Source organism: Musca domestica, unplaced genomic scaffold (assembly GCF_030504385.1).
Source record: "Musca domestica strain aabys unplaced genomic scaffold, Musca_domestica.polishedcontigs.V.1.1 11, whole genome shotgun sequence".
Lineage (NCBI taxonomy): Eukaryota > Metazoa > Arthropoda > Insecta > Diptera > Muscidae > Musca > Musca domestica.
Window position 1 is genome coordinate 2,575,502 of NW_026712133.1, and position 24,626 is coordinate 2,600,127.

A 24,626-nucleotide genomic window follows, 5' to 3' on the forward strand; every position below is an offset into this window, starting at 1 on the left:
TACTTATATATAGTGTCATTTTAATAGCACTACCACAAATTATTTAATTTTTAGTGCACTAAAAATTTAGTGCATTATGCCCAACCCTGGTTAAAACACTATTGTGCGGTGGTGTGTTGTCTTAATGAAAAATTATTTTTTGTGTTGTAAGCCAGGACGTTTTTCTCGAATTTGTACATTTAATTGATCCAAAGGTTGCAATAGTACTCTGAATTTATTGTTTTACTCTTTTGCAGATATCAATAAAATACCTTTGAAGTCCCAAAACCCCGTTGCTTAACCTTACTAGCCTATTGAATTTTTTCTTCTTTGGGGCACTTTCTCCAGCTTTAGTCCATTGTTTGGATTGTTCTTTTGTCTCTGGAGTATAGTGGTGAATCCATGTCCTATCAACAGTTATGAAACGACGCTTAAAACCAATTTTATTTCGCTTACAACGATCCAAACAAGCTTGTTCATTCTTATTCTTTTTTGATCGACTATTAACGAATGCGGCACCCATCTTGCAGAAAGCTTTTTCATATGTAGTTCTTCATTTAAGATACCCATGGTATTAGCAATTTCCCGCACTTTTATTCGTCGATCATTTAATACCATATCATGCACTTTGGCTACAATTCCTGTTGTTGTTGCTTTTTTGGACGTCCCCTACACGCTTCAATTTTAATGGTTGTACGACCACGTTTAAATTCAGCAACCCAATTTTGTACAGTTGCATATGAAGGAGCACTTTCACTTAACACATTCAGCATATCATTATGAATTTCTTGTCCCGATAAACCTTTTTTATGTAAATATAGTGGTGGATCCATGTTATGAAACGACGCTTAAAATCAATTTTAATTAGCTTAAAACGATCCAAACAAGCTTATGAAGTGTTCATTCTTATGCGTTTTTGATCGACTCTTAACAAATGCGGCACCCATCTTGCAGAAAGCTTTTTTATCTGTAGTTCTTCATGACTTTTCAACCAATTTGTAGAAAGTTGTAAAATAATGCATTTATAAATAACGATTTTCTAACTACAAATTGGTTGAAAAGTCATCGGAGATAAACCAGTTATGGTTACTTAACTTTTTGATCTCCAGATGACTTTTCAACCAATTTGTAGTTAGTTGTAGAATAATGTATTTATAACTAACAATTTTCTTAATTGATTGAAAAATGTCCCGCAGGGTATGTACAACTTGTTGATTAGAAATCACTTCGAGCTATTTGCGATCAAGGCTAAATAACCTGTTCTTAACCAAAAAAAAAGTATTCACACATTTCATGTACATTAGTTTTAAAATGTAATGTTGTGTCCATTGTACAGAGAATTTTTTGGGGCTAAACAAAAATGTTTCTCCGAACAATGCTCTCTTATAATACAAAAATATGCCAAAATATAAATATGAACTTACTTGTTTTATAGGAATTGCTAAACACAGACGGACGAAAGTTATATATTCCCTTCAATAATTCAGGATAAGTACTTATTTTTGTGCCGATTTGGTTTATGTTATATTCCGATTTGAGGTCACTGCAAATAAAAGGATACATATAATTATAGCTTTTTATACATAAACGTTGTGAATAATGGTGGATTGTGTAAATTCAAATATTTCTGAACACGTTTTGAAATTGAACGATAAATTTTAAACTGCAGTAGTTAAATCATGGGTGCCGGTGAATGGCTTTTTGAATTGGGAAATAAAAAATGTAAAATGTTGCAGCATTAATATCAAATTATTTCATATACCTATACTAGATAAGACATATTTAAATTTTTCTCTGCAAATAAAAATTTAAAAAACAAGTAAAAACACGTTTAATACCCTCCATCAAGGGGATAGGAATTTAATATTGGGACCACTTTTTTGGTAGTGAAATCGATTGGAAAAATCTTAAAAATGCCGTAACGTCTGCTAAAAATATGGCTAAAATCACCAAGTATTAAGGGGTACCGCCTTATGAGCAATAAAATGAATAATGAACACATTTCAGCAGTCTTCAGTCATTATATAGGAGGAAGGAGGAGGTAAAACCCATTTCGAACCCTAAGTACTGAATTTAGGGTAGAGGTACCGTTACCTACATAGACAATATTCTGGCACAGAAGGTAGAACCCGTTAAAAACTTTGAGTGCCGAATATTTAACATATGTGTAGAGATATGATTTTAGATAAAATTCAAATAGATTTATTTATAAAAATTTAATGTTGGAATGTAAAAAATAAAGTGAAAATACAAATTCAAAGAATATTTATTTGAGAGATGCGCGCACACGACCGGCTGGTTTAAGAGGTAGCGTGCCTAGGTGTTTTTTCTCTTTCCCACAATTCGGCCTTCCTGCATTGGATTCGCCTCGAATCCGTCATCTTCTTCTTCTGGCCAGGGCTTGATAAACTCGGCGCAAGTGGTCGTCTGTTTAGGGCCTTCCACTTCGCTTATTTTCACAACATCGTACGTATTTTGTGGCTTCACTTTGGCTATACGGTAGGGACCAAAATACTTCGGTCTAAGCTTAAGTCCTCCTCCAAGTTGTGTCCTTTTAATAGCAACTATGTCGCCGAAATTGTATTGACATGCTGGCTTACGTCTCAGGTTGTATGTTTTCTTATTTTCTTCTTGTAGTTTAAAAATGCTTAGCTTAGCTTCTCGTCTAGCTTCGGTACGTTGATGATCAAATTTAGAAACAACTTCTTGCTCTAACAGCTCTTTGATGCGGATGTCTTCCTTGCTATGCATTTCAGTACCAATTAATACTTCAAACGGCGTAGAATTGATACTGCGGTTGAAAGTCGAGTTTAGGATTTGTTGGACCTTTCCAACATACTTGTATCATTTGGTCGGATCTTCCATACTCATCTTGGCTAATACTGGAACAATGATACTATTCATCCTCTCAATTTGACCATTAGCCCTTGGCAAACCTGTTGTTCAAATGTAGAATACCTTCGTCTTCACAGTATTTTTGGAAATCAGTCGAAGTAAATGCTGCTCCTCGGTCGGAAATAATTTGAGTAGGATTCCCAAATGTGATGCTTTGTAGGCTTAATTTGGTTATGGCGTCTTTTGCTGTTGTGGACTTAGTAGGGTACAACCAACAAAATTTGGTAAACGAGTCTATAACAGCAAATACGTGATTATAGTTTTTGTTAGTAGACTCCAGTGGTCCGAGGAAATCGATGTGATATGTCTTGAGGGGGGTGGATTTCTTCTTTTGGCAACGGATTAAGTTCACCTTCTTGCTTGCCTTTCTTTCTATCTATCACAATACAAGGAACGCAGTTGGAAATATGGAACTTCAAGATTAGGAATGTAATAATCACGACATATTAAATCTTTGGTCTTTTTAACAGCAGTGTCCATTCTCGTGGGCTTGTCGAATAACTTATCTTTGAATACCTTTCGGCACCACCAAAAGTTAGTTGTCGTTCACAATTTTGTAAAGTATCTCACCTTTGAGAAAGTAGTCTTTATAGCTTTTTGTTGTTTTTAATATTTCCATTACGATTAAAAGGTTTTCATCTTGCACTTGAGAACGTTTAATTTTTTCGACAATTCCATGTTCTTTCGAAATAATCATGACAGGATAACGGGAAAGTGCATCTACATGTCTCATTTGTTTTCCTGGTCGATGCTCCACGGTGTAGTTATATTCTTGAAGAAAAAGTATCCAACGCGCGACACGAGTACATAGGTCTCTTTTCTCTAGCGTCTTTGTAAATGCGTTGCAATCGCTTACGATTTTAAAATGTGTCCCAAGCAAGTACACTCTTAATTTCTTCAACGCTTCGATAACGGCAAGGATTTCTAACTCATAACTTGAATATTTTTTCTCTTGATCGGTAGTCTTTTTACTCATGTAGTATACTGGGTGAAGCTGGTCGTCATCAGGAGACTTTTGTAATAGGACTGCGCCGTACCCTTCCATTGATGCATCGGTATGAACTTCGGTTTCATAGTTTTGTTGATAAATTTTTAATACTGGTTGCTGACTCATAATGGATTTTAGCTGGTTAACTGCGACAATCTGTGCATCCTTCATCTCAAATTTGCAGTTTTGTTTCTTGAGGTCGGTTAGCGGTTTAGCAACAATTGAAAAATTAGGTATGAACTTACGGAAATAACTCGCTAAACCCAGAAAGCTTTCCAGTTGCTTTAAATTCTTCGGGACAGGAAATTTTACCAGAGCCTCGATCTTATCAGGAGAGGGTGCAATCTGTTTATTTTCAATTACATACCCAAGGAACTGTATTTTCCTCTTTAAAAAATGGCACTTCCTCAAATTAATCTCCAAACCATATTCTTCGCAAAGTTTTAAAACAAGTTGTAGATTTTTGACTGCTTCATTTTCATCTCTAGCAGTGAATATTATGTCATCTACGTACGGTAATGCTATGCCTTTTCTAGTCAGGTCACGAAATATTGCGTTGACATGGCGCTGGAACACTCTGGGTGAGTTGCATAAACCAAATGGAACTTTCAAAAATTGATATTGCCCACTATGTGTTACAAAAGAGGTATATTTCCTGCTTGATGCCTCAACAGCCACGTGAAAAAATCCATTCTTGAGATCAATCGTAGAAAATATGTTGGCGTCTTGGAGTCAACGGCAATGGATACCTATCTTCCACCATCATCTTATTTATCTTGCGGAAATCTCGGTTCACCATTTTGTTTTTTTTGACTAAAACCACTGGACTGCGGTATTCGGACTCGGATGGTTCAATTATACCGTCTTGTAACCAGTTTTCCACTTGGAGGTCAACAATATTTCTTTCAGAAATTGGCAAACGTCTTGGTGCACTGTGGACTGGTGTTTCGTCCTTAAGAATAATTTTCATTTCGACATTTGTAGTTTTTGATTTAGCTGGTTGATAGCGTTCTATCAATTTCTGTACTTCCAGCTTAGCCTTATCACTAGCGCTCTCTTCAATGTCGATTTTGCTCACGTTACCATCCTCTAATGTGTTCAAAAGCATAATTTTGTGGATTTCTTCGTCGGCTTCACTTAGTAATTTCCGTATTTTCAAACCATCGGGTGAAATACTTATTTCAGCAAAATCACAAAATTCATTGCCCAAAATTAGGTCTACGTCAATTAAATTGGGTGGAACAACATGTAGAGTCAAAGCATAATTGTCGTCGTTGATTTTAATATTTTGCTCAAAATTTCCAAGCGGCTAAATTTTATTTTGGTTACCAAAACCAACAAGGTAAAAATCAGATTTGGGAAGTTTCGGTTCATTCAGCTTCTTGTAAGTATCATAAGATATTATATTAAATTTACTTCCCGTATCGAACAATGTTCTTGCAGTAAACGGTTGTTGACTTAAAAATTGTACATCAAACTCCATGGGATTTCGTTTTATTGTTACTAGCTGGCGAACGTTTGCTATTTCTTGTTTAGCTGGACAGTCTTTAGATATGTGGCCAAATTTGTTGCAGCCAAAACATTTCATACCTTTATCTTTGTCCTTACAGTTTCTAGACTCATGACCATTTTTGCCACAGTTAAAACAAGATTTCCCCTTAACGTCGTTCTTTGGTTTATTTGATGCAAATCCTGCATGTTTTTGCGTAGTCGTTTTCTTTACCATAGTCTCATAACACTTCAATTTCATTTTAAAATTGTCTAAATTTGTAGCGCCGTATAAAATGGATTTGTTTATAGTTAAATCATTTATGCCGTCGATAACATATTCCATCAGGGTACTTTCATCAATATTTCCACGTGAGGCTAATTTTTTCGTATTAAAAAAATATTCATGAACTGATTCGCCTCTGTTCATTTTGCGCTCTATCATCATTTTATGCAATTGTGCACTATTCACAGTTGCGCCAAATTCGTTCCTCAACGCTCTCGTCAATTTTGCATACGATGTGATACCTCGCTCACTCGTTATGAATAATCTAGCTATCCCTTTTAACGACTTTTTAGCGAAAATAAACTTCTGAAATTCATCAAAACCCATGATAGTTTAAGTTTCATCAAACTCCTCTATCCATGATTCAATCGGCATATTACCATCGCCGTCAAACGAGGGAATAGATTCTTCAATGTCTCTGTAGTTTATTGCAAATCGTTGCATGCTCAAAGAATTTGCTTTTCCTTCTTTAACTAACTGATGTTTAACGTTCCTATGTTCATAAGTATTGGTGCATTTTGAGTAACTCGTGGTTTTGTTTTTGTTTTGATTTCTTACTACTCTGTCTCTGCCGGCGTTAGCATTGTGTTTCTCCTTTGCAGCGTCGTCACCTCTGAGAGTATTGTTTTCTACGTCGTTAAATACAATGGTTTCATCATTTTCATTATTGTCATAATCACCGTCGTTGCGCTTGTTATAATCTTCGCTGCACTCGTCATTATCGTCGTTCTCGGCATTCAACATCATCGTCGTTCTCTTGACAACATAACAATTTTCCCTTCTTCAAGTTGATAAATATGTGTTGAAACAGATCGGCGTAGTTGTAACTCAAACCTAAAACATTGCACACAGCAACCAAATCTCCGTCGTTTAGGTTCTCTTCGACGTATTTTCTTTTAAGTACTGCGTAGACGTTTTCGATTATCGCGGTCTCCTTCTTCCTCAAAAACAATTTTGTGCAGTGCAGTAATCGTCGTTTTCTTTGCTCTCAAAATATTGTTCCTTACGTCCAGAAAATCACCTAAAGCACTCATATTTCTGTCTCTTGCTTTTACTCGCTGCTTTTCAAAATAGTTTTTGTTTTTCTCGATTGCTTTTTCTGAGAAGTCGGCGTCTCTCTTTTCGACACGAAATTTACTTTTAAACGTGCTCTCTGTACTATGTTTTTGTCATTCTTATATTGCGTCGCATTGTTGCCTTGATTAGCGTAAAATTCTAAGTCTATTTGGTGATGCCCGTATTTCTGTTGTAATCACGCTATATTTCGAACGTATTGAGATAGGGACTAAAATTTTGCACGTGTACATATTTTGTCTGGGAGCAGGTTAAATTCGTAAATTTGCCATGTTGGATTTAGATAACATTTTCTTACCGATATTCGGTATTTTGACAATTTAGATCACATTTTCTAACAGAATTGTTTAAAATCCAGTACATAGAGTTTGTAACGGATTTTACATCCGGTGGAAGAACACTGTCTAAATAGGTTCATGTTTTCTTATAGCCTCCATATGAAAGTATCCCCCGATATTCGGTTTGACGATTAAGATCACGATATTCGGCATTTCGATTATTTAGATTATTTTTTCAAAAGTTTTCTTAGGGTGATGCTAGTCCTACACGGATAACAGCATTACTATCTAATACTATTGGCACTGAAGATTAGCGGGTTGCTTTTGTGTCAACAGAATTAACAAGAGCAGATATAGTAGCACTTGCTATAATTTTTGCTGTAGACAAATTGTTCATATATTGACACTCTGATAAACAACATACCAATTTCAATAATATTACAGCCGAATTCGAAAACATTAGCTTTGGCCTCATTACTATTACTATAACATGCGTCATCTCTTAAAGGATTCCACTATAAAATAGAGCATAATTATATAAATCATAATAACCAAACCAAATTAAATTCAATTTGTTCCATTTAAAATAAGAATTCTGGAGAACATAAACTGGATAATGGTAATGATAACTTTAAAACGTCATAAATCAGCTGTACAAAACTTGAGTGGAACCATAGACTCCGCTCACCTACATTAAATTAGATTCAATTTGTCCCATTTAACATAGGGATTGTGAAGAACATAAACCACACACAAAAGCAATAAGAAAATTGTAATTTTATCGTGAAACTGCATAATGGCTAAGCTATAAATGGTCACATAAATCAATTGTAAAAAACTTGAGTGGTACCATAAATCAGAACTTCTTCAAAATTTTGATGCAGCGACATGTACTACCGCATCGAAATTTAACACGAACATTTATGAATGTTCACGTCAACTTAATATGCAGCGCCAATCTGGGATCAACAGCCAACTACGTCCATAATGACTCAAAGGATAGTACATAATCATGCACATTAACAACAGATTTCCCAACTTTGTTCTCCAAAAACAAAAAAAAAAAACAGTTCGGATTGTTAATTCCAAACAAAAAAGTACAAGACAAGCCTAATAATGAAACATATATAAATGAAGATAAATGAAACTGTGCTGTAGATAATTAAAGCATTTTATGACAATCAAGGATGTACATGCATTATTAAATGTGTTACGACATTGAGGAAATTAGTAAATATGAAAACAACAATATCTGATTAAGAAAAAACATTTTAAATACTATCCAATTTTGTTGAATAAATAAAAAAGGTATGAGAATCACCTGTTTTGTACGAATTCTATCTGAGGATTATATGACACTGGTGCAATTATATTTTGTATGTTTTATTTCCTATTTTATATATGTTTAATATATAACGTGTTTATTACATCTTAGTTTTTAATTTTAAAACACATTTATATTATAGTCTACGAAAATTGCTTAAATTTTATTTATTTATTTATATGAAAAAGTATATACATGTAAATAAATCAAATTTAAGTATTTTTCGTAGACTATAATATAATTGTGATGTAATAAACACGTTATATATATATATATATATATATATATATATATATATATATATATATATATATATATATATATATATATATATATATATATTAAACATATATAAAACAGGAAATAAAACATACAAAATATAATTGGACCAGTGTCATATAATCCTCAGATAGAATGGTCTTATTTTTGTTCAATTCGTGAATAATTGTAAACGATCGTTTACGATGTTTTATCTTAAAGGGGGAGTGTGTAACTCGCTTCCAAATGCTTGCATGAAATCTACATATTAACTCATAAATGGAGAGATCAGTTTCAAAATTATCAATGTTTGAAAAATTCTGTGCAGGTGTGGCAGGATGTCAGTGTACATCATCTAGTATTGGGCAGGTGGTATGGTGTAGAAAGTGTCAATCTATCAATCATATAGTATGTTCAATTTCACTTTATTGTACAGTCAATTATACGTTTTTGTGGAGTCAATTTTGAAAGATACTCATTAACGTTTTACTTCGAAGTTTTTAGTAAGCAATTGTAATTCAAAGTTCAGCACATTCAACGTTTTTAACATATTTGATGCATTGTAGGTTGTAAGAGTAAAAATTTTACATACGATATACGTTTAAGACTTCCAATATAATAGTTTTTTTATATTTAGCGGTATGACTTGACTTTACTGACAACGTTTTAATACAGTTTTAACAATTTTTAATGTATTGCATTTGATCAATTCCAACATGGTTGCTACATCAATCTTAAAAAAAAAACAACGTTGTATTATTTTTTTAAAGAATTCGACGATTTGTATCATTATGTTGAGCTTATTCAAAAAGCAAACTAAATACTGATTTTATACAAATTTTGAAGACCCTATCTTCGGCCACGTGCAAAGAACATATTTTGTGAATAGATCGATATTCATGTGTTAACAATATATTATGTTGCCTTTATCCATCTTCTTCTATATTATTTTCCTATTGTACAGGATGCGATCTCTTTAAATGTCTTTCCGGAATGTACACTTAAATCTTAATGTTACCACTTTGAAAATTACACACAACTTATTTTTTGTTTGATTCATTTGTATTGAACACGTATAGAAGAATCATATTTTTATTATTTTGAACTTTGAATAAAATCTAAGAGAAAATTGTTTTTAAAAATAATAAGACTACCTGCACTCCAATAAGAAATTGTGACAAACTATATTCTAGATATCAGTACATATCTTGATGTGGTATATGGTTGTTGTATTGAGACATACATTGTAAAATCCCTGGTTAATTGATTTTTTCAGTACCACAAAGTAGCAGGAAAATTTTCTGGATAATAACCATTCATTGAATATTCTCATTTAGAAGTTCATGCATTTTTTATTATTTTTTTATACCCTCCACCACTCCTCGAAATACTCATGTCAGACCCAACAAAGTATATATATTCTTGATCAGCTTAAAATTCTAAGACGATTTAGCCATGTCCGTCTGTCTGTCAGTCTGTGCGTCTGTATATCTGTTGTAATCACGCTATCTTTGGAACAAATTAAGATAGAAGGCTAAAATTTTGCACATTTGTATATTTTGCCAGTAGGCAGATTAAGTTCGTAAATGGGCCATGTAGGTCCATGTTATCATATAGCCCCCATATAACGGTACCTCCGGATATTCGGTATTTTGATGATTTTAGCGACATTATTCACCGGATTTTTTTGTTTTTTTTTATTATTGTTTAATTTATTGAATCTTTCATATATTTAATGAAAATAACAATAAGGTTTCATATCTTATTTACTAATATTTTTTATAGGGAGGTTGTCAATAAAATCACCCAAATTTTTTTCATGCTTCAATTATTAATTATTGATATTTTTTATGATATAGATGTGTGTTATTTTGTGGGCTTGTGGATACAGTTTTATCCGTGAATTAATTGAGCAGGTATTTAAGATTAGTTTAGATACAGTTATATCTAAGTGAATCGCGGACTACAGAAATAGTCTTACGGATATAATGTTGCTTTGTTTAGTTATATCTAATCATCCCGCGGACTACAGTAATAGTCTTTTCGATTTCTTCACAGAAAATATATATATATATATATATTTTGCCAGTAGGCAGGTTAAGTTCGTAAATGGGCCATGTAGGTCCATGTTATCATATAGCCCCCATATAGCGGTACCTCCGGATATTCGGTATTTTGGTCCACGTCTTCGTATAGCCCCCATATAACGGTACCCCCTATATTCGGTAATTTGATGATTTTAGCTACATTATAAACAGATTTTTCTTCAAGTTTCGCATTTAAATATTGTATTAACTTATGATAAAAGTTGTCTAAGCAGGTAAAAGTCGTCGTATAGGCATTCGGTATTTTTAAAATTTTAACAGAATTTTTATCGGATTTTTTTGGAATTCGCCAAATTTGTACCAAATGGTGGAGGGTATTAAAAGTTCGGCCCGGCCGAACTTACAGCTTTTTTTCTTTTTAGAAATGATATTATTTTAAAAAGTCCTGGTGTCACTTTGCATTTATAATCAGCATTTAACAGCAATAAACGTAATCGTTAAAATATGTGTGATTCAGACTGCATATTAATTCTTAGTGCCTTTAATATGCCTTCAATTAGGTGGCTTCCATTGCCAGATTCTGAAGCCTTGGTTCCTATACATTTCAATATACATTGGATGTTATTAATCGATTTTATGACATTAATCTTCTTCAAATTGTGTGAAGAATTACCATGACAGAATTCTCGTTTGTAAATGTAACTCAGTCAGTTCCATTTAAAACTATTCGTGACTATAAATAAAACTATTTTTCTTAACAATATGTTAATATGAGCCTCGTGTGCCTTTGTAATAGTCACATAGATCTTGAATGTACAGTTGATAAATTTTATATTTTAAATAAATATGCCATTTAATCTCGTGGTTGGATCTTTACATCAAAATCGTTTAAAATAATTTTAAATTCAATCATAAATCCTCCCATTATTTTGGTTATCTAAAATGAAAACTTTTTTCAAAGCCCCCAATAATACAATTAAACTATAAAGATTTTTTTACTACAACCTATTCATGTACATCTTGCCAAATCAAAGATTCTTACTTGTATGCCTTTTCTACAATGCCAGGATGTATCAAACAGTTTACGTAGTTTGGAATCAAAAGCAATTGTTAATTTACACAGATGATGTAAAGATTTTTATTGCTCATAATTCTGAGAAAAAACCAAATTTTCTTCAGAATTATTCAGATAGCCTCTTCCAATGGTGTAGCCTCTTCCAATGGTGTAAGAATTCAAATGCCAACAAACATATCTGCTACTCCAGATCTTCTTTGATTTGATCTTTTTAACTGTAGAATCATTTGTCGATCCTGGTCTTTTGAAAGTTCCAAAAATAAATTTTAATAGTCATATAATGACAATGGTAAATAAAGCAAATGGTGTTTTAGATTTTTTAAAACGATGGCTCAGATAATTTACGGATCCATATATAAAATCCAGTTATGTATGTCTCTTGTTAGAACTATATTAGAATATGGTCGTGTTATATGGTATCCTCAATATGCAATATACTCTGATAAAACAGAATCAGTGCAAATACAATTTTCTGTTTTTATGATTTTGTTTTGCCTTCATATACTAACAGGTTAAAATTAATTAGACTGCTTACACTAAAAATCAGACGTATTATGTTAAACTCAAATATAATACTAACAATATTAAAATACCTTAAGATCTCCAAATCTCAGAAAACGAAATATTTTTTGAAATGAAATCACTTTTAATTTTGCAAATGGAATTGTGTTTTTATGGAAACTTCTAAATTTAATACTTTTTAAACACTTTAAAATAATAAAAGTTAAAAACAAATATCTATTAAAATATACTTTTTATCTTTTAATTTATAATACATATTTTTTTTTTTGAAAAAAAAATCTTCAAACAAGAAAATTAACAATCTGACATTACGATAAACTTAAGCAGCGATAAAAAACAAACAATTATATGGGGGCTTAACGAAGACGTGATCCTTCATGTTCCGCTAAAATCATCGAAATACCGAATACCGTGGACCTGCATGAGCGATTTTTTGTTATAGCCTGTAGTACCTATTACGAACTTAAAATGCAAAATTTGAAACAATATACTATATCGCTAAATTAATCAAAATTTCGAATATTGAATTATATGGGGCTATATGAAAACGGGGAACGACATGACCCATTTACAAACTTAACCTGTCATATGGTTTGATTTTATTCTTTTCATTCTTCTAATGTTGTCATATTTATACTGAATAATGAGATTTTCGTAATTCACCAAAACGATCGGAATCTGAAGAAGCTTAAACAAACGATTTTAAATTACGGAATTGATACAATTTCAATTGAAATTTTTGACATGCCTGTATATATATATTTATTTATTATTCATTTCATTAATTTCATACAAATCAATATAAATAAGCCAACATGGCCAAAATCTTATATTAACATACAACAGTATAAAAACAGACCATAACTATATTAATCTAAAAAAACTAAATACATAACAAACATTAACAACGAATTGTACCATATATTTATATAAAAAATAATGTAAATAACAATAACAATAATTAGACCTTCAGATTGAACTCCTCCACAAAGCAAGAGGCATCAATACATTCAGGCGCTAACCATCACTCGTTTCCAACCGAGCAAATGTAGCAACTACAAGCATAGAAAAAATTCTTACAAAAGAGAAAAAGCAATAAAATTACTCTATAGAAAATAAACAACCATAAAAATGGCCCCAGCCAATAACTAAATAGAAATAACAAAACATAACCCGCAACCAGAAACTCAATGAACAGACAAATATTCAAAACACCTCTTTCTGTATATATCAAAAGAACAGTTCAAATTACGTGGGGTTAGAGGAAGCTGATTTCACAATCTCGCAACTCTCACAAAAAAGACTTCTCGCCAACTACGGACGAAAATCTTGGAAACAGTAATTGTGGATTTCGAGATGATCTACAAAACACGCAGAATTTGACAAACATTGACCCCAAAGATGACCTCCAAACAATAGTTGACATGAGACATTAATAAAGAGTTGGCTACCGTCATCCTAACATCAAGAAGCAAATGAGCTTGAAAACTATAGAGCCTCTTAAACTGAAAAAGTACGAGAGAGCAAAGAGTCAGCATGCACTGAAAAATTAAGTTTGGTATCAATGACTACACCTAATCATCACATTTTATCCACAACATTAACCACAAAGGAGCCAACACAGTTGCACGGCATAGGAACATAAGAATTGGCAGACATAGAAAGTAATCCACATAGAATGTAATCCCAACGCAGTGTTTGTCACATTTTCCAACCCAAAGAGATATGCACTTCTAAAGAAGACAGGAACCTCATCCGCATACATGAAGGTCTCACACCTAGATTTAGACACAGGGCCCAGAATGTCATTAATGAACCCACGATGTCATTACAGAGAAGAGCGTATGATCCACGGAATCAAAGGCCTTAGACAAGTCAAGGCCAACATCAGAACCATTGAACACATCACAATTGAGATCAGTGAGGGCTAAAAGATGAACCGTGGTGCTATAACCACGCCGAAAACCCAAACTGAGAACTACTCAAGCAATTATGGTCATTCAGAAACTCAACAATAGCATCCTTAACAACATGCTCAATATATATATACTTTGTTGGGTCTAAGATCATTATTTCGATGAGTTACAAACGGAATGACAAAATGAATATACCCTCCATAGTATGGTGGAGGGTAAAAAAATATGTTTTGGCCAATATCTTTGGATCTAAAAAGGATACGCGCATATTACTTTTTTATCATCTCAACATTACCAACATTCTGTGTTTATAATAAAAAAAATTAAAAAGGAATCTCAGCTATCCCTAAAAATATTGTAACTTATAACATATATTATGCTTATTTTAATGCTAAAGTCGTTGATACTCAATGTAGAAAACTCTCTGCCGGCTTTCATAATTTTGTAAGGGATTTGAAATTGGAATTGACATCAATGAAAAGGGAGTTTTCCTCATTATTATACCGATTTGAAAACGTCTCTACATTGTTTGAGAAATATGGCCAGTAACACAAAGGGAATGAAAAAACTTCATAACCTATTGTATCAACTCTTCTTACAACCCGTGGCTCTCCCGAGACTGTTACAGTGAATCTATGGCTCCTGTCATGTAAGTTTGCGTTCAAGTTCGCACCGAAAACAACGGCTGATGATATACATTTTTAAATAAAATCAAAAAATGAGAGGGATTAGTTTTAGAGATGTTATAAGCTTCGATCTGTATTTTCTCAAAGCAATTTTCTTTCAAAAATGTACAGCCTGAAAATATTTGTCCACTTAATTTTAAAAGAATTCTGGCCTGCTAGGGCATTTTTTATAAGACATTTTGGGAGATCCTAGAGATCTATTTGCTATCAGAATGAACAAAATTAAATGACATAATTGGTGACGTTATGATGAATCCTTGTTCTCCGGGACATACATATTTCAAATAGTGAAATTATATGTTCCAAATATCAAATTTTTATACCCTCCACCATACTATGGAGGGTATATTAATTTTGTCATTCCGTTTTGACTCCTACTCAGACCCAACAAAGTATATATATTCTTGATCAGCTTAAAATTCTAAGACGATTTAGCCATTTCCGTCTTTCTGTCTGTGTGTCTGTCTGTCTGTTGTAATCACGCTATCTTGCGAAAAAATTGAGATAGAAGGCTAAAATTTTGCACACTTGTATATTTTGCCAGTAGGCAGGTTAAGTTCGTAAATGGGCCATGTAGGTCCATGTTATCATATAGCCCCCATATGGCGGTACCTCCGGATATTCGGTATTTTGGTCCATGTCTTCGTATAGCCCCCATATAACGGTACCCCCTATATTCGGTAATTTGATGATTTTAGCTACATTATAAACAGATTTTTCTTTAAGTTTCGCATTTAAATATTGTATTAACTTATGATAAAAGTTGTCTAAGCAGGTAAAAGTCGTCGTATAGGCATTCGGTATTTTTAAAATTTTAACAGAATTTTTAACGGATTTTTTTGGAATTCGCCAAATTTGTACCAAATGGTGGAGGGTATTAAAAGTTCGGCCCGGCCGAACTTACAGCTTTTTTTCTTTTTAGAAATGATATTATTTTAAAAAGTCCTGGTGTCGTCCTTATATCAGTTGATGCCAAATATACAACTAACTTAATTGATCTAAATGGTTTTTTTACATAGAGTTTATTGGTAATTAAAGTTGTTTATAACTTGTTTTTATATTCCTTCTTCATCATCACTTTGCATTTATAATCAGCATTTAACAGCAATAAACGTAATCGTTAAAATATGTGTGATTCAGACTGCATATTAATTCTTAGTGCCTTTAATATGCCTTCAATTAGGTGGCTTCCATTGCCAGATTCTGAAGCCTTGGTTCCTATACATTCCAATATACATTCGATGTTATTAATCGATTTTATGACATTAATCTTCTTCAAATTGTGTGAAGAATTACCATGACAGAATTCTCGTTTGTAAATGTAACTCAGTCAGTTCCATTTAAAACTATTCGTGACTATAAATAAAACTATTTTTCTTAACAATATGTTAATATGAGCCTCGTGTGCCTTTGTAATAGTCACATAGATCTTGAATGTACAGTTGATAAATTTTATATTTTAAATAAATATGCCATTTAATCTCGTGGTTGGATCTTTACATCAAAATCGTTTAAAATAATTTTAAATTCAATCATAAATCCTCCCATTATTTTGGTTATCTAAAATGAAAACTTTTTTCAAAGCCCCCAATAATACAATTAAACTATAAAGATTTTTTTACTACAACCTATTCATGTACATCTTGCCAAATCAAAGATTCTTACTTGTATGCCTTTTCTACAATGCCAGGATGTATCAAACAGTTTACGTAGTTTGGAATCAAAAGCAATTGTTAATTTACACAGATGATGTAAAGATTTTTATTGCTCATAATTCTGAGAAAAAACCAAATTTTCTTCAGAATTATTCAGATAGCCTCTTCCAATGGTGTAGCCTCTTCCAATGGTGTAAGAATTCAAATGCCAACAAACATATCTGCTACTCCAGATCTTCTTTGATTTGATCTTTTTAACTGTAGAATCATTTGTCGATCCTGGTCTTTTGAAAGTTCCAAAAATAAATTTTAATAGTCATATAATGACAATGGTAAATAAAGCAAATGGTGTTTTAGATTTTTTAAAACGATGGCTCAGATAATTTACGGATCCATATATAAAATCCAGTTATGTATGTCTCTTGTTAGAACTATATTAGAATATGGTCGTGTTATATGGTATCCTCAATATGCAATATACTCTGATAAAACAGAATCAGTGCAAATACAATTTTCTGTTTTTATGATTTTGTTTTGCCTTCATATACTAACAGGTTAAAATTAATTAGACTGCTTACACTAAAAATCAGACGTATTATGTTAAACTCAAATATAATACTAACAATATTAAAATACCTTAAGATCTCCAAATCTCAGAAAACGAAATATTTTTTGAAATGAAATCACTTTTAATTTTGCAAATGGAATTGTGTTTTTATGGAAACTTCTAAATTTAATACTTTTTAAACACTTTAAAATAATAAAAGTTAAAAACAAATATCTATTAAAATATACTTTTTATCTTTTAATTTATAATACATATTTTTTTTTTTGAAAAAAAAATCTTCAAACAAGAAAATTAACAATCTGACATTACGATAAACTTAAGCAGCGATAAAAAACAAACAATTATATGGGGGCTTAACGAAGACGTGATCCTTCATGTTCCGCTAAAATCATCGAAATACCGAATACCGTGGACCTGCATGAGCGATTTTTTGTTATAGCCTGTAGTACCTATTACGAACTTAAAATGCAAAATTTGAAACAATATACTATATCGCTAAATTAATCAAAATTTCGAATATTGAATTATATGGGGCTATATGAAAACGGGGAACGACATGACCCATTTACAAACTTAACCTGTCATATGGTTTGATTTTATTCTTTTCATTCTTCTAATGTTGTCATATTTATACTGAATAATGAGATTTTCGTAATTCACCAAAACGATCGGAATCTGAAGAAGCTTAAACAAACGATTTTAAATTACGGAATTGATACAATTTCAATTGAAATTTTTGACATGCCTGTATATATATATTTATTTATTATTCATTTCATTAATTTCATACAAATCAATATAAATAAGCCAACATGGCCAAAATCTTATATTAACATACAACAGTATAAAAACAGACCATAACTATATTAATCTAAAAAAACTAAATACATAACAAACATTAACAACGAATTGTACCATATATTTATATAAAAAATAATGTAAATAACAATAACAATAATTAGACCTTCAGATTGAACTCCTCCACAAAGCAAGAGGCATCAATACATTCAGGCGCTAACCATCACTCGTTTCCAACCGAGCAAATGTAGCAACTACAAGCATAGAAAAAATTCTTACAAAAGAGAAAAAGCAATAAAATTACTCTATAGAAAATAAACAACCATAAAAATGGCCCCAGCCAATAACTAAATAGAAATAACAAAACATAACCCGCAACCAGAAACTCAATGAACAGACAAATATTCAAAACACCTCTTTCTGTATATATCAAAAGAACAGTTCAAATTACGTGGGGTTAGAGGAAGCTGATTTCACAATCTCGCAACTCTCACAAAAAAGACTTCTCGCCAACTACGGACGAAAATCTTGGAAACAGTAATTGTGGATTTCGAGATGATCTACAAAACACGCAGAATTTGACAAACATTGACCCCAAAGATGACCTCCAAACAATAGTTGACATGAGACATTAATAAAGAGTTGGCTACCGTCATCCTAACATCAAGAAGCAAATGAGCTTGAAAACTATAGAGCCTCTTAAACTGAAAAAGTACGAGAGAGCAAAGAGTCAGCATGCACTGAAAAATTAAGTTTGGTATCAATGACTACACCTAATCATCACATTTTATCCACAACATTAACCACAAAGGAGCCAACACAGTTGCACGGCATAGGAACATAAGAATTGGCAGACATAGAAAGTAATCCACATAGAATGTAATCCCAACGCAGTGTTTGTCACATTTTCCAACCCAAAGAGATATGCACTTCTAAAGAAGACAGGAACCTCATCCGCATACATGAAGGTCTCACACCTAGATTTAGACACAGGGCCCAGAATGTCATTAATGAACCCACGATGTCATTACAGAGAAGAGCGTATGATCCACGGAATCAAAGGCCTTAGACAAGTCAAGGCCAACATCAGAACCATTGAACACATCACAATTGAGATCAGTGAGGGCTAAAAGATGAACCGTGGTGCTATAACCACGCCGAAAACCCAAACTGAGAACTACTCAAGCAATTATGGTCATTCAGAAACTCAACAATAGCATCCTTAACAACATGCTCAATATATATATACTTTGTTGGGTCTAAGATCATTATTTCGATGAGTTACAAACGGAATGACAAAATGAATATACCCTCCATAGTATGGTGGAGGGTAAAAAAATATGTTTTGGCCAATATCTTTGGATCTAAAAAGGATACGCGCATATTACTTTTTTATCATCTCAACATTACCAACATTCTGTGTTTATAATAAAAAAAATTAAAAAGGAATCTCAGCTATCCCTAAAAATATTGTAACTTATAACATATATTATGCTTATTTTAATGCTAAAGTCGTTGATACTCAATGTAGAAAACTCTCTGCCGGCTTTCATAATTTTGTAAGGGATTTGAAATTGGAATTGACATCAATGAAAAGGGAGTTTTCCTCATTATTATACCGATTTGAAAACGTCTCTACATTGTTTGAGAAATATGGCCAGTAACACAAAGGGAATGAAAAAACTTCATAACCTATTGTATCAACTCTTCTTACAACCCGTGGCTCTCCCGAGACTGTTACAGTGAATCTATGGCTCCTGTCATGTAAGTTTGCGTTCAAGTTCGCACCGAAAACAACGGCTGATGATATACATTTTTAAATAAAATCAAAAAATGAGAGGGATTAGTTTTAGAGATGTTATAAGCTTCGATCTGTATTTTCTCAAAGCAATTTTCTTTCAAAAATGTACAGCCTGAAAATATTTGTCCACTTAATTTTAAAAGAATTCTGGCCTGCTAGGGCATTTTTTATAAGACATTTTGGGAGATCCTAGAGATCTATTTGCTATCAGAATGAACAAAATTAAATGACATAATTGGTGACGTTATGATGAATCCTTGTTCTCCGGGACATACATATTTCAAATAGTGAAATTATATGTTCCAAATATCAAATTTTTATACCCTCCACCATACTATGGAGGGTATATTAATTTTGTCATTCCGTTTTGACTCCTACTCAGACCCAACAAAGTATATATATTCTTGATCAGCTTAAAATTCTAAGACGATTTAGCCATTTCCGTCTTTCTGTCTGTGTGTCTGTCTGTCTGTTGTAATCACGCTATCTTGCGAAAAAATTGAGATAGAAGGCTAAAATTTTGCACACTTGTATATTTTGCCAGTAGGCAGGTTAAGTTCGTAAATGGGCCATGTAGGTCCATGTTATCATATAGCCCCCATATGGCGGTACCTCCGGATATTCGGTATTTTGGTCCATGTCTTCGTATAGCCCCCATATAACGGTACCCCCTATATTCGGTAATTTGATGATTTTAGCTACATTATAAACAGATTTTTCTTTAAGTTTCGCATTTAAATATTGTATTAACTTATGATAAAAGTTGTCTAAGCAGGTAAAAGTCGTCGTATAGGCATTCGGTATTTTTAAAATTTTAACAGAATTTTTAACGGATTTTTTTGGAATTCGCCAAATTTGTACCAAATGGTGGAGGGTATTAAAAGTTCGGCCCGGCCGAACTTACAGCTTTTTTTCTTTTTAGAAATGATATTATTTTAAAAAGTCCTGGTGTCGTCCTTATATCAGTTGATGCCAAATATACAACTAACTTAATTGATCTAAATGGTTTTTTTACATAGAGTTTATTGGTAATTAAAGTTGTTTATAACTTGTTTTTATATTCCTTCTTCATCATCACTTTGCATTTATAATCAGCATTTAACAGCAATAAACGTAATCGTTAAAATATGTGTGATTCAGACTGCATATTAATTCTTAGTGCCTTTAATATGCCTTCAATTAGGTGGCTTCCATTGCCAGATTCTGAAGCCTTGGTTCCTATACATTCCAATATACATTCGATGTTATTAATCGATTTTATGACATTAATCTTCTTCAAATTGTGTGAAGAATTACCATGACAGAATTCTCGTTTGTAAATGTAACTCAGTCAGTTCCATTTAAAACTATTCGTGACTATAAATAAAACTATTTTTCTTAACAATATGTTAATATGAGCCTCGTGTGCCTTTGTAATAGTCACATAGATCTTGAATGTACAGTTGATAAATTTTATATTTTAAATAAATATGCCATTTAATCTCGTGGTTGGATCTTTACATCAAAATCGTTTAAAATAATTTTAAATTCAATCATAAATCCTCCCATTATTTTGGTTATCTAAAATGAAAACTTTTTTCAAAGCCCCCAATAATACAATTAAACTATAAAGATTTTTTTACTACAACCTATTCATGTACATCTTGCCAAATCAAAGATTCTTACTTGTATGCCTTTTCTACAATGCCAGGATGTATCAAACAGTTTACGTAGTTTGGAATCAAAAGCAATTGTTAATTTACACAGATGATGTAAAGATTTTTATTGCTCATAATTCTGAGAAAAAACCAAATTTTCTTCAGAATTATTCAGATAGCCTCTTCCAATGGTGTAGCCTCTTCCAATGGTGTAAGAATTCAAATGCCAACAAACATATCTGCTACTCCAGATCTTCTTTGATTTGATCTTTTTAACTGTAGAATCATTTGTCGATCCTGGTCTTTTGAAAGTTCCAAAAATAAATTTTAATAGTCATATAATGACAATGGTAAATAAAGCAAATGGTGTTTTAGATTTTTTAAAACGATGGCTCAGATAATTTACGGATCCATATATAAAATCCAGTTATGTATGTCTCTTGTTAGAACTATATTAGAATATGGTCGTGTTATATGGTATCCTCAATATGCAATATACTCTGATAAAACAGAATCAGTGCAAATACAATTTTCTGTTTTTATGATTTTGTTTTGCCTTCATATACTAACAGGTTAAAATTAATTAGACTGCTTACACTAAAAATCAGACGTATTATGTTAAACTCAAATATAATACTAACAATATTAAAATACCTTAAGATCTCCAAATCTCAGAAAACGAAATATTTTTTGAAATGAAATCACTTTTAATTTTGCAAATGGAATTGTGTTTTTATGGAAACTTCTAAATTTAATACTTTTTAAACACTTTAAAATAATAAAAGTTAAAAACAAATATCTATTAAAATATACTTTTTATCTTTTAATTTATAATACATATTTTTTTTTTTTGAAAAAAAAATCTTCAAACAAGAAAATTAACAATCTGACATTACGATAAACTTAAGCAGCGATAAAAAACAAACAATTATATGGGGGCTTTACGAAGACGTGATCCTTCATGTTCCGCTAAAATCATCGAAATACCGAATACCGTGGACTTGCATGAGCGATTTTTTGTTATAGCCTGTAGTACCTATTACGAACTTAAAATGCAAAATTTGAAACAATATACTATATCGCTAAATTAATCAAAATTTCGAATATTGAATTATATGGGGCTATATGAAAACGGGGAACGACATGACCCATTTACAAACTTAACCTGTCATATGGTTTGATTTTATTCTTTTCATTCTTCTAATGTTGTCATATTTATACTGAATAATGAGATTTTCGTAATTCACCAAAACGATCGGAATCTGAAGAAGCTTAAACAAACGATTTTAAATTACGGAATTGATACAATTTCAATTGAAATTTTTGACATGCCTGTATATATATATTTATTTATTATTCATTTCATTAATTTCATACAAATCAATATAAATAAGCCAACATGGCCAAAATCTTATATTAACATACAACAGTATAAAAACAGATCATAACTATATTAATCTAAAAAAACTAAATACATAACAAACATTAACAACGAATTGTACCATATATTTATATAAAAAATAATTTAAATAACAATAACAATAATTAGAACTTCAGATTGAACTCCTCCACAAAGCAAGAGGCATCAATACATTCAGGCACTAACCATCACTCGTTTCCAACCGAGCAAATGTAGCAACTACAAGCATAGAAAAAATTCTTACAAAAGAGAAAAAGCAATAAAATTACTCTATAGAAAATAAACAACCATAAAAATGGCCCCAGCCAATAACTAAATAGAAATAACAAAACATAACCCGCAACCAGAAACTCAATGAACAGACAAATATTCAAAACACCTCTTCCTGTATATATCAAAAGAACAGTTCAAATTACGTGGGGTTAGAAGAAGCTGATTTCACAATCTCGCAACTCTCACAAAAAAGACTTCTCGCCAACTACGGACGAAAATCTTGGAAACAGTAATTGTGGATTTCGAGATGATCTACAAAACACGCAGAATTTGACAAACATTAACCCTAAAGATGACCTCCAAACAATAGTTGACATGAGACATTAATAAAGAGTTGGCTACTGTCATCCTAACATCAAGAAGCAAATGAGCTTGAAAACTATAGAGCCTCTTAAACTGAAAAAGTACGAGAGAGCAAAGAGTCAGCATGCACTGAAAAATTAAGTTTGGTATCAATGACTACACCTAATCATCACATTTTATCCACAACATTAACCACAAAGGAGCCAACACGGTTGCACGGCATAGGAACATAAGAATTGGCAGACATAGAAAGTAATCCACATAGAAAGTAATCCCAACGCAGTGTTTGTCACATTTTCCAACCCAAAGAGATATGCACTTCTAAAGAAGACAGGAACCTCATCCGCATACATGAAGGCCTCACACCTAGATTTAGACACAGGGCCCACAATGTCATTAATGAACCCACGATGTCATTACAGAGAAGAGCGTATGATCCACGGAATCAAAGGCCTTAGACAAGTCAAGGCCAACATCAGAACCATTGAACACATCACAATTGAGATCAGTGAGGGCTAAAAGATGAACCGTGGTGCTATAACCACGCCGAAAACCCAAACTGAGAACTACTCAAGCAATTATGGTCATTCAGAAACTCAACAATAGCATCCTTAACAACATGCTCAACTATCTTCGACATAGCCGGCAGAATGCTTATTGGTCGAAGACTCGTCTGCTGAAGTCCCCTTCTTCGGCTCAGGCACTACACGAGCAACCTTCCACGCGAGCGGAAAGGTTGACGCCAAACATATACAATTTATAAAATGCAGAAAGTGACTACAAATGTAAGGGAATACACATTTAAAGAACTTACTGACTGTTCTTGTAAAAGTATTTTCCTTTCGATTGGAATTTTAGAAAATATATTTTGGGTTTTGTAGTGCATGTTTTTTTTGTGAGTGACAAACACAATAAAGCTTTTTCCACATGTATTTTTAGTTTTTGCAATGAAAAAATACAAACGAAAATGTCAGAGAAAACGATAGAAGAACAGAAATTGGTTGTTTGTTACAGAATATCGCCAAAACTGCATGTATATGACGAGGAATTTACATATCATCAACTTTTTATTAGCGGATCTTGCAGGATCATAAAATTAATAAAATAATGGTTATGGAAACCCTCACATATCGAAGCTTTTCGGAAATGGACGAAAGTTTTTAAAATTTTTATAAAAACCCATATTAAAATGAATACGTTTACGTTACGTAGTGAAAGTAAATTTTTTACAAAACCAGGCTGTTAATAGGTATTCCATCAACTTCTACTTAAAATTCCACGTACACACAGTCAAATCTAAAATAATCCAACAAATCTGGTTAGACAAAATTGACTGGGATGATCAATTAAAGCCAAT

At 32.4% G+C, this 24,626-nt stretch overlaps 1 protein-coding gene across 4 annotated transcripts in view; it reads right to left on the reverse strand.

The window, feature by feature from the left end:
* LOC101901484 (nipped-B protein) overlaps positions 1-24,626 on the reverse strand; it is a 436,426-nt gene that overhangs the window by 404,198 nt on the left and 7,602 nt on the right. For all 4 annotated transcript variants that reach the window (XM_059129842.1, XM_059129838.1, XM_059129846.1 and 1 more), the window contains exon 3: positions 1,404-1,522. In XM_059129842.1, coding sequence (XP_058985825.1) covers positions 1,404-1,522 — 119 coding nt within the window. The remainder of the gene's footprint in view (positions 1-1,403; positions 1,523-24,626) is intronic.